This window comes from Lynx rufus, unplaced genomic scaffold (genome assembly GCF_022079265.1).
Source record: "Lynx rufus isolate CCGP_SWC_20201006 ecotype Redwood Valley unplaced genomic scaffold, mLynRuf1.p SCAF_7, whole genome shotgun sequence".
NCBI lineage: Eukaryota > Metazoa > Chordata > Mammalia > Carnivora > Felidae > Lynx > Lynx rufus.
Window position 1 is genome coordinate 121,488,664 of NW_025814889.1, and position 12,720 is coordinate 121,501,383.

Genomic DNA, 12,720 nt, shown 5'->3' on the forward strand with positions numbered 1-12,720 from the left:
TTCAACAAAATCACAGGTTATAAAATCAATGTACAAAAATCTGTTGCATTTCTATACATCAGTAATGAGGCAGCAGAAAAAGAAATCAAGGAATCAATCCCATTTGCAACTGCACCAAAAACAAGAGACCTAGAAATAAACCTAACCAAAGAGGTAAAAGACTTGTACTCTGAAAATTATAGAAAGAAATTGAAGAGGATACAAAGAAATGGAAATGCATTCCATGCACATGGCTGGGAAGAACAAAGATTGTTAAAAGGTCTATACTATCCAAAGCAGTCTATACATCTGCTGTGATCCCCATCAAAATACCACCAGCATTTTTCACAGTGGTAGAAAAAAAAAACAATTGTGAAATTTGTATAGAACCACAAAAGACCCCGAATAGCCAAAGCAATCCCAAAAAAGAAGAACGAAACTGGAGGCATCATGATTCCAGATTTCAAGCTATTTTATAAAGCTATAGTCATCAAGACAGTATGGTACTGACACAAAAACAGACAGATCAATGGAACAGAATTAGAAAACTCAGAAACGGACCCACAATTATATGGTCAACTCATACTTGACTAAGCAGGAAAGAATTTCCAATGGAAAAAAAGGCTGTGTCTTCAACAAATGGTATTGGGAAACCTGGACAGCAACATGCATAAGAATGAAATCAACCACTTTCTTATACCATATACAAAAATAAATTCAAAATAGATTAAAAAAACCTAAATGTGAGGCAAGAAACCATCAAAATCCTAGGGGAGAATACAGGCAGCAACCTCTTTGACCTCAGCTATAGCAACTTCTTACTAGACATGTCTCCAAAGGCAAAGGAAACAAAAGCAAAAATGAACTGTTGGGACTTCATCAAAATAAAAAGCTTCTGCACAGCAAAGGAAACAATCAACAAAACTAAAAGGCATCCTATGGAATGGGAGAAGATATTTGCAAATGACCTATCAGATAAAAGGTTAGTATCCAAAATCCATAAAGAACTCCTCAAACTTATCACCCAAAAAACAAATAATCCAGTGAAGAAATGGACAGAAGATAGGAATAGACTCTTTTCCAAAGAAGACATACATATGGCCAGCAGACACATGAAAAGATGCTCACCATCACTCATCATCAGGGAAATGCAAATCAAAACCACAGTGGGATACCACCTCACACTTGTCAGAATGGCTAAACTCAACAACATAAATATTATATTAATTACTTTTTAAATATGTATCCCCTATTTGCTCATGTAATTTTAACAAACAAGATATATTACACTTCACTTTTATCATAACTTTTTCAGTTAACATTGTATCATAAAAATGCTAGGAAAGAAATGAGCAGAAGTGAAATGATTATGATAGTAGCTATTCTGAATTATTTCATAAAATACAAATTTTTAAAAACAGTGCCTTCGTTAATATTGGTGCTATAACTTGCAACACATCTCACAGTTTATTATAACATGCTAGTGTATTGAGACTGTAGCTAAAAACTGCTAGTCTGGACAGTAAGCTCTTTAGTTGTAAATACGCTGCCTTATTCATCTTCATATCATCATTGCCTAGCACACTCTCTGGCATGTAGTATGAGTGCTTCTTGAACTGAATTGAAAATGTTTTAAACACAATGTCTAATCATCAGCATCCTTAGACAGTAAAAAAAATTGTGTACAATGAGGCCATTCATCAATAACTTAACTTTTGCATCTCAAAATGTGAGCTATTTTTACAAATAGCCAAGATGAAGACCAAAGGACAGAGACAGTGATTTGTAAATATTCTGGAGGAGTGCGGGAAATGTTGTATTGCTACCAGTTATAAATGATCTTTGCAAAAGTTTCTCATTTGTTAAAAGAATTCTATTCAAGAACCCCAATGCTTTTTATCTTTCAAGCTTTTATTTAAATTCCAGTTAGTTAACATAGTGTGTAATAATAGTTTCAAGGGTACAACATAGTGATTCAACACTTCAACCCAACATCCAGCGCTCATCACAAGTGCACTCCTTAATCCCCATCACCTGTTTCACCCATCGCCAGCACCCCCCCCCCATCTGGTAACTATCAATTTGTTCTCTATAGTTAAGAGTCTGTTTCTTGGTTTGCCCCTCCCTCTTTTTTTTCCTTTTTGCTCATTTGTTTTGTTTCTTAACTTCCACACATGAGTGAAATCACTTGGTATTTGTCTTTGACTGACTGACTTATATTGCTTAGCATAATACTAACTCCATCCATGTCATTGTAAATAGCAAGATTTCATTCTTCTTTATGACTGAGGAAAAAGTCCATTGTGTGTGTGTGTGTGTGTGTGTGTGTGTGTGTGTGTGTGTGGTGTGTGTATATATATGGTACACACATATATATCTCACATATTCTTTTTTTTTTTTATATGAAGTTTATTGACAAATTGGTTTCCATACAACACCCAGTGCTCATCCCAAAAGGTGCCCTCCTCAATACCCATCACCCACCCGCCCCTCCCTCCCACCCCCCATCAACCCTCAGTTTGTTCTCAGTTTTTAACAGTCTCTTATGCTTTGGCTCTCTCCCACTCTAACGTCCTTTTTTTTTTTTTTTTTTTTCCTTCCCCTCCCCCATGGGTTCCTGTTAAGTTTCTCAGGATCCACATAAGAGTGAAACCATATGGTATCTGTCTTTCTCTGTATGGCTTATTTCACTTAGCATCACACTCTCCAGTTCCATCCACGTTGCTACAAAAGGCCATATTTCATTTTTTCTCATCTCACATATTCTTTATTCATTCATCAGTTCAGTGCTTTGAAAATTGGTAATGATGACCTGGAGAAGTATCTAATTTAGAAATGACCAATCACAGAGTAAATTATTAACACAGAGTCAGGCATTATGCTAAAAAACATGGAGTAAAACTACAAATGCTCGGTTGACCCAGTGTTTCATTGTCATCTCTGGTTTTGTAAATAAAAGAAACAACAGAAGAAATTTTAATTTATTGATAGAATAATGTTTATCTAATGTTATTTTCTACCTAAACTCTTTCTGAAAGTGACATCTTCCATGAGCCAATAGTGATCAAAAATAATACAAAAATACTGATTTGTAAACATGATTCATAAGGATATTTTGCTGGAGTGTAAACTACCACTATGTAAGTTTTCCTGATTCACTCTGAATTTGTTACAACTGTGAAAATCAAACCTGTTGAAATCCATTTTCAAAATAGAGCAATTAATAGATCAACTAAGATTTTTTAACAATATATACATGAAATAAATTTTGAAATTGACTTGTATTTTCAAAATTGGTACTCAAAGGGGAAGTTAGTGGAGTAGTAGACTTCAAGTAGCAACTATTTTCTCACTTTGCAGGACTTTGATAAATTATGATAAGCTTACAGAGGTCATCAACAGAGTCTCTTATTAGGTCCCTGTCAATTCTGTTTTTTCTAATATCTGGGATGTTTGAAAGTTGATTGCTGAGATATGTGGAATTCTCAATAGAGACTCCAGGGAATCAGAGTTTTCCACATAATCATTTTTATTCATTTGTTGCAAAGGTATTTATTGAGGGCCTCCTGCCTGCTAGACAAAATACAAAAGCAATACAGATACTTGTACTTCACATGTTTTTCTTAGACATTTAGTGTTAATGTCAAGCATCTTAAAACACAGTACTGTGTTACGGTGGTTAAAAGTACCTGAACATTGATTGACCCTCCATCAGTAAAAAGTGAATCAGTGTATGTTCTATCTCCCACTGAGGCTAAGCCTATGCACTCTAATCAGGATCTAAAGCATAGGGAGCATTCCCCTACTAGTCACTTGAGAGACATTGTTCTAGTCAACTTCTTTGAGGTACATTTTAGGAAGTAGCATAATTCTTGATCTGAAAGAAACTTCAAAGGTCAACACATTCAACTTCCACTGATGGCCAAGAAGGAGTGACAGGCACAAGATTTACTCCCCCACCTGAAACGATCAAAGGGAAAACAGAAAAAAAAGTATGAGACTACTATTTTCAAGACATCAAATGTTGGGCAGCCAAGAATAGGGATCCCTGAGAAACAAAACAAATAAGGTGAGCCCCATAATTGTCTCCACTTGCTACTTTGACATAGTTTCTAGATAGCAGGCTAGGGAAGGAGAACCCAGGCAGAACCTGGTAGCCTGCCTGAGTTGAGAAGATGTTGCTGAGAGTCCAAGGAGACCAAGGCAGTTAGAGTTAACAGAACAGAGTACCATAAAGTAGAAATTTCCACCAAGAGAGAACTCTGAAGATCAGCAGCAGGTCCCCCCTCAAGTATTTAGCTGACTACTGATTAGTGGATATGTATTAGGAAACTATCCAAAGTCAGTGAAAGAACAACCACAAAGGATTTCCAGTGTTATTGGAACACCTCATCATTCGCAGAGCATGGAACATAAATGCTCTAAAGAGCTCAATCCAAAATCGAGAAGTTAATACACCGAGTAAAAAAAAAAAAAAAAAAAAAAGCAAGGCCTAATTCTTTGCTGCCTGCAAGAAACACACTTTAAATATAAAGACAGAAATAGGTTAAAAGTAAAAGGTTCAAAAAAGTTATACCATGCCAACCAAAAGAAAGCTGAAGAAGCTATACTGATATCAGATAAAAATAGATTTCAGAGAAAAGAATATTACCAGGGATAAAAATGAATTTAGTCAATTCATCAGGAGGACATAACAATCCTAAAAGCCTACAGCTTCAAACGACACGAAGCAAAAACTGACAGAAATGCAAAGAGAAATAGACAACTTCACAGTTATATATTTCCAATACTTCTTTCTCAGTGATTAATAGAATAAATAGAAAATCAGTAGGAGTTAGAAGACCTGAATAACATTACCAGTGAACTTAAATGATCTTTTAGATCAGTCCACTACCAACAACAGCAGAATATGTATTTTTTTTTCAAGTACACCTAGAACATTACCAAGATTGGCATATTTGGGGGGGAATAAAACATGATTGATGGATTTAAAGGGATTCAAGTCCTACAGAGTATGTTTTTTGACCACAGAGGAAGTAGATTATATGTTAATAAGATAATTTCTGGAAATTTTACAAATATTTAAAACTAATACACTTTTAAATAGCTCATCAGTGGAAGAAGAAATCAAAAGAGAAGTCAGTATGTTGTATTCAATGAAAAAACAACATATCAAAAAGTGTGCAGTACTTAGGGAGAAATTTATAATACTATATGCCTATATATGAAAAGAAATGCCCAAATTAATGATCTCCCCTTCCACCTTAAGAAACAAAAAGAAAAGGGAATTAAAGTAGGTAGATGAAAGGAAATAATAAAAGAGAAGAAATCAGTGAAATAGAAAACAGAAAAAACAATAGAGAAAATCATTGAAACCAAAAGCTGTTTCTTTGGGGAAAAATATAAAATAAACAAAAAAATTTATAAACCTTGTGGTGGATACACCCAAGGTGACTTCCCAGTGAGTCATGCCCTGTGTAATTCCTTCTCCTTAAGTGTGAGCAGAAACTGTAGCTTAAATTTAACCAATAGAATATTGCAAAGGTGATTGTGTCACTCCTGTGATTATGTTACATTACAAAGCTTAAGAGATCTTCCAGATGTGGAAAAGTTCTTAATCAGTTTGACTTTGACTTAATCAAAAGGAAGATCATTCTGGGTGGGCCTGGCCTAATCAGGTTTAGGCCTGTCCCCAGCTCAGAAACTTGCAGTGACACAGATTCCCTCTCTCCTTTGCTGGTTTTGATCAAGCAAGTTGCCATGAATATTGTAGCCACAAGGAAATCAATTCTGTCAATCATGTAAGGCAGCTTGGAAGTGGCTCCTTTCCTAGCTGAACTTCTGGGTAAGAATGCAGTATAGCCAAAACCTTTGCTTTGGCTTTGTGAGACCCAAAACAGAGAACCTAGGTGAAGCATATCCAGACTTCTGACTAAAAGAAGCTGTGAGATAATAATGTTTTTAGCTACAATATATCTTATAATTTGTTACACAGTGATAGAACACTAATGCAGACTTCTGGCCAGGCTTATCAGGTAGTAAAGAGAGAAAACACAAATTCCTGAATTTCTAGGAATAGGAAAGGTAATCTCACCAAAAATTTTCTGAATATTTTTAATAATCTTTTATTATGAATAATCTTTTGTCAATAAATTTGACAACTTAAATGAAACGGACAAATTTCTTGACAGATGAAAATAATCAAAACCCATTCAAGAAGAAATAACCTTGTGTTGTTGATTTTGGCCATTCTGACAGGTGTGGGGTGATATCACATTGTAGTTTTGATTTGCACTTTTCCTGATGATCAGTAATGTTGAGCATCTTTTCATGTGTTTCTCGGCCATCTGGATGTCTTTTGAAAAATGTCTATTCATGTCTTCTGCACACTTTTAAATTGGGTTATTTGTTTTTTGGGTGTTGAGTTGTGTAAGTTCTTTATATATTCTGGAATGTGTATCTCAGATATGTCATTTGCATATATCTTCTCCCATTCCATAGGTTGCCTTGTAGTTTGGTGGATTGTTTCCTTCACTGTGCAGAAACTTCTTATTTTGATGTGGTCCTGGTAGTTTATTTTTGCTTTTGTTTCCCTTGCCTCAGGAGACATATCTAGAAGGAAGTTGCTGTGTATGGCTGATATCAAAGAAGTTTTGGGTTTCCTGTCTCACATTTAGGTCTTTCATCCATTTTGAATTTATTTTTGTGTATGGTGTAAGAAAGTGGTCCAGTTTCATTCTTTTGCATGTTGCTGTCCAGTTTTCCCAAAACCATTTGTTAGACTGTCTTTTATCCACTGGATAGTCTTCCCTGTTTTGTTGAAGATTAACTGACCATAATTGTGGGCTCATTTCTGGGTGTTTTATTCTGTTCCATTGATCTTTGTGTCTGTTTTTGTGCCAGTACCATACTGTTGTGATCGCTACAGCTTTGTAATATAACTTGAAGTCCAAAATTGTGATGCCCCCAGCTTTGCTCTTCTTTTTCAAGATTAGTTTGGCTCTTTAGGTTCTTTTGTGGTTCCATACAAATTTTTTTTGTTCTATTTCTGTGAAAAATTCTGTCGGTATTTTGATAGGGATTGCATTAAATGTGTAGATTGCACAGATGTGGAGAAAGGGGAACCCCCTTACACTGTTGGTGAGAATGCAAACTGGTGCAGCCACTATGGAAAACATTATGGAGGTTCTCCCAAAAGTTAAAAATAGAACTACCCTACAATCCAGCAATTGCACTGCTAGGTATTTATCAAAAAAATACAAAAATACTAACTCAAAACAAGACATGCATCCCAATGTTTATAGCAGCATTATCTACAGTAACCAACCCAAGTGTCCACAAGCTGATGAATGGGTAAGGAAGATGTGGTACACATACACAATGGAATACTACTCGGCCATAGGAATGAAATCTCACCATTTGCAATGACATGAATGGAGCTAAAGAGTATTATGCTAAGCAAAATAATTTAGGGAAAGGCAAATACCATATGATTTCACTCATATGTGGAATTTAAGAAACAAAACAGATGAGCCAAGGAACAAAAAGTGAGAGTGGCAAATCAAGAAACAGAGACTTTTAACTATAGAGAATAAACTGATGGTTACCAGAAGGGAGATGGGTGGGGGATGGGTTAGATAAATGGGATTAAGGAGTGCACTTGTGATGAGCACCAGCTGATGTATGGAAATGTTGAATCACTGTATTGTACACCTGAAACTAACATAACACTATATGTTAACTGGAATTTAAATAAAAACAAAAAAATAAACTTATGTATATAAGCTTAAAAAAAGAAGAAATAACCTAGTTAGCCCCATATGTATTAAAGAAATTGAATTTGTACTTTAGAATCTTCTCACAAAAATACCCCTGCAGGCCCAGATTATTTTATATATGAATTCTATGAGCCATTCAAGAAATAATACCAATTTAAAAAAACTCTTTCACAAAATTGAAACAGTTATATATCCGTATGATGGAATACTCAACAATGAAAATGAGCTACAACATGGGTGAATTTCAAAGTAATTATCCTGAGTGAAAGAATTCAGACAAAAAAAAGAGTAAATGCTAGATGATTCCATTTATACAAAACTCTAGAAAATGCAAACCGATAATGACAGAAAGCAGATCAGTGTTGCCTTGGAGATGGCATAGGGAGGAGTGCCGTTCCAAAGTGGCATGATAAACTTTAGGGTATTTGAGGTAATGGATATATTTGCTATCTTGGTGCTGATGTTTTCAGGTGTGCATATGTAAGTCAAATCTTCTCAGATTGTGTGTTTTACATCTCTGTCATCTGTTGTATGTCAGTTATGCCTCAGTAAAGCTATTTTTAAAATAATCCACATATCCAACACCCTTCCCCCATTTTATATATGAGAAAATTAAAGCCTGAGGGCAAGAGAACTTTTTCAAAGTCATACCACTAGTCCAATGCAGAAGGGTTAGATTTATCTACATTGAAGCTTCTAGATCAAAATATAAAAAGAGCTCCTGGAAGAAAATCATTTTTTGGTATGATAAATGTATCCACTTTTCTCAATACATTCTTGTCTCTGTGCCAGGCACTGCGCCAGGTATGCGTCACTGTTTGGTTTCTATTTGAAAATCTGATTTCCCAGCCCTTGATTCCAATTTGCTAGCACATAGCAAAACTTTCCAAACTGAGTCCCCAACTGGGTTCAAATCATTTTTGAAAACCTAGATTGCTTGCTCCAAAAAGTACCACCCTCACATTAGTCTTGAACATTGTGAGCATTCAAACTCAGTATTAGTTCAAACTGAACTTTTTTATCATTTTAGGTCTGAATCGTTTGCTTACCAATGGCTCCTATGAAGCTGCATTTCCTTTGCACGAGGTATTGTCCTGCCTTTCCTCCTCCTCTGTCAATTTCTTGTTATTAAATCACCTTCTGGGAATAGTCATTAATTGAGTCTGCTGATACGACATTTGTTCAGAGTGAAATTAATTTGTTCAATGGATAATGAGGGAGGGCCTACTTGCATTGTGACGTCTCTCCCCCAGCACAGATTTATTTTATGTATCTTTATGTAATTGTAAGAATACTTGAGTCAAGAGTCACTCAGCATGAGTTCAGAGGAATCGCTGAGGGACTCCAAGTCATAAAATTAGAGAAGCATTGAAAATTTGCATGAGGCACCACACCCATGGGGAAAATGTTGCTGAAATATATAGTCTCTGCAACAAAGAAATTTATAGCTATTTCTTCGAGAGTAGGGGGGAGCCATTTTGAAAAGTCTCTGGTAACCAGAGGGTGATGAATGGAAATGAATAGTATTGTACATATTATTGCTCATTTAAGTTACATAAATTTTGATATTCTCCTTATTTGCTTCATGGTTTTTCTCATCTATAAGGATTTTAGTAAATGTAATTGTGATTACCCTTAACTCTGTTTTGGGTTATTTAACCCAGAATTCTCTTTTACACATAGGTTTACAGGGACTTAATCCTCATGATTGGTGAAAGATGGTTCTCATCTTCATGGTATTGAGCCCCTACTTTGTACCAGTCACGGTGTGACACAGCAGAGAGATGACTATCACAGCCCATGCCTTGTAGGACCTCACAAACTAGCCAGGCTGGAACTCCTGGGAGTGATTTCCAGAAGCCTTATACTAGCAATGATGATAACAGTTTGCCAATAAACTTTGGAGAACTGTTCCAACAGTTCATAAATGGCAAGTCTTTCCAAAACATACCTTTTATTATTTGGCTTAGAGTACTGCCCCTGTTGTTTTAAATACTACAAGCACACAAAGGTGATAGAGAATTTTACAAATCTTATTCATTAAGAAAACTAGAAGCTTGAGTCTGGAGACCCTGTTTACAGACTGCCATGAAACATTTTAGGAATGATTCTTTTAGTATGACAAAAGCAAACATTTTGACCCAGAGGTATTCTCGAGCCACACACAGGTGATTCTGAACTCTAAAGACAGATTTCCCCAGAAAACATCATGTGGCCTCCTGTAGTTATTAGTTGGCATGGCCCCAAAAAGGTTTCGAAGACAACTGCATTCTCCCACAGCCAAGCCCTTGTCCATAGTGAGCAGTAGTAGGGGAGCAGAAGTATCTGTGTAGGCGAGTAGGTGGCAGGTATGAGGAGGTCTAAGAAGATGCAGCTTTGAAACCCCATGGAGTAAGTCAAGGTGTCTTTGTGGCTTCCATACCTTGGTAAAGCCCTGTATTCTATGAGAAGAGAACTTCCAAATCAGTAATAGCAACAACAATAACATAATTGCTCTTTTGACTCTTTACTCTCAGTTTAGCTTAATTATATTATTTAACCTCATAATAACCTTTAAAGGCAGGAAAGCAGGAAGAGCAGACATTGTTGCCAACGCTTCATGTTAAAATTTTAAATAGCGGTTTAGAGAAAGGTTAACCCACCTCTAGTCACTGTGTGAGCTTGTTGACCTGAGACTAGAACCTGAGTTTCTTGTCTTTCAGCCTGGTTCACCTTCCACAAGAAAGAACTTCTCAGATTAACGTTAATAATTAGTCCACTTCCAGAAAATGCTTTTTCTGTTTGTGAAACTAGCATTGCCATTAACTGAACTCAGAAAAACCTGCACCTGTCCCGGCCCTTTGTCTCGTCATTTGTTCCATGAAGTGGTTGAATTATATTTGAATTGTTGTAATTTTGAGGTTATATCCAGATTTTATATTATAGGGTTTTGCGTGGACAAGGCAAGGGAACAGCTATGGCTGTTTACCAACTACCCTGTCTTGAGACAAGTGGAACTAAGTCTTAGGCATGTGTTCTGGGCAAGACACTTTATTCATTCAAACCATGAAAGACATCTAATGAGGCAGATATTTTAGTCCCATTATGAATTAGGAATCCAGGGCTCAGAGAATTTAAGGTCTTCCAGCTAAAAAATAGCAGAACTGAGTTCGAACTCAGTTCAAACCTGCCTGATTCTAACAAGCATGTGCTTTTTACTACACAGCACCATCAACAAGATTATGTCCCCAATAACTGCTTTGCCTTCAATAATATGTATCCATTTCTTTCCTATATGACCCCTATCACTACTCTTGCCATAATAGACTAGTATTACTGTCAGATTTTCCTTATGACTTTTTTTGGGTATTACCTCACTGGCAGTGGTGTTTTTATCCCAGGGAAGTTACAGAAGTAAAAACTCCATTAGAACCCATGGAGCGGAAAACCACCGACATCTGCTCTATGAGTGCTGGGCCTCCTGGGGCGTGTGGTATAAATACCAGCCTTTGGATCTTGTAAGGTGAGTTTTTAACCAGCTGCAAATATAAAGCTTGCACAGAATGATTAGGGAAGACTGTCAGCTGGGACAAGAAAAAAGTCTGAATTACATAGCTCTTGATCAAATCTGGCTTTATCTCAAAAAGGCAACTTGGCCAGGCCTCCCACAGGACTTTATAAGGAGCAGGCCATCCATGTGACTGTTATTGACAAATTATCAATAACGACTGCAGAAAGATGCTTACATATATTAGTGACAAATAGAATATTAGTTACTGTGTAAGTAGGAAATATGGATTCTGTCATTGTAATAAATTTCAGGCTTATTTTAATTTTCAACTGATAAATTTTAAAGATTGTTTTGATTTTGCAAGTCAAATCAGTACATCTGCTTTTAACTTGTGATGACATTGGAAATGTATGCTTTTTAACTGTTTATGTATGTTCAACTTTCAGCATTCATGGCAGTATTATTCTCTGACATCTCATTATTTATTTACAGAATGGTTATTATTAACATTGGGTACCAACAGTCCATACTTTGTGGATTCCTTATAAAAGAGAAAGTCATGTCTCATTTCCTAGATTAGCTTGATTTGATTTACTCTGACTAGTGCCCTCAAAAATTGAGCCCAGAGGAAAATGAAATAATAAGACAACTCACTTTATATTTTTGTCTCCCTGGGCAATTAGCCATTCTTCCTGCCAGAGTCCTTGTTACTAAGTATTTACTCCTATTGACCCAAGGGCACTGACGAATTGTGTACTATTCTATGTATCAGTAACAAATAAACCAGATGATCTGGGTGAGTGGAAAATATTTTCTGAGATGAGATCATTTTCTTTTGACCAGTCTCAATACATGCTAAAACAGTGGGGGTGGGGAGCATACAAGTAAGTGCTCTTCCCAGCCTCACTCCCAATATTACAGGAATACACTGATTAAAAATTACAGAAAAGTACTGCAGGCAAAATATCTGTCCTTGACATTGTTTTGATTAAGACTTTGCAGGGGCGCCTGGGTGGCGCAGTCGGTTAAGCGTCCGACTTCAGCCAGGTCATGATCTTGCGGTCCGTGAGTTCCAGCCCCGCGTCAGGCTCTGGGCTGATGGCTCAGAGCCTGGAGCCTGTTTCTGATTCTGTGTCTCTCTCTCTCTCTGCCCCTCCCCCATTCATGCTCTGTCTCTCTCTGTCCCAAAAAATAAATAAACGTTGAAAAAAAAAAAAAAAGACTTTGCAGTTTATCATTGTGTTAAACCCATTGTGTTTCTAGTATGATGCTAAATACCTTTGGCAAAGACAGTTGGAAGCCACCATGTCTAAGAAATTCAGTTTCCTTCATAAAAACAGGCTCTGCATACTCGAAACAACTAGAAAACAGTACAAGACTATGCACAGTTAGGTAAAATGTATTATGATAAGTTTTACAACAATTTGGAAAAATGGGAAGGATAGATATGGGTAGGTGCTTCTGTGGAAACCT

The 12,720-nt window shown here is 36.5% G+C and overlaps 1 protein-coding gene across 1 annotated transcript in view; it reads left to right on the top strand.

Moving 5' to 3' along the window:
- Nucleotides 1–12,720, top strand: part of ANO4 (anoctamin 4) — a 241,617-nt gene that overhangs the window by 133,634 nt on the left and 95,263 nt on the right. The window contains exons 10-11 of the mRNA XM_047066400.1: nucleotides 8,788–8,843; nucleotides 11,138–11,259. Coding sequence (XP_046922356.1) covers nucleotides 8,788–8,843; nucleotides 11,138–11,259 — 178 coding nt within the window. The remainder of the gene's footprint in view (nucleotides 1–8,787; nucleotides 8,844–11,137; nucleotides 11,260–12,720) is intronic.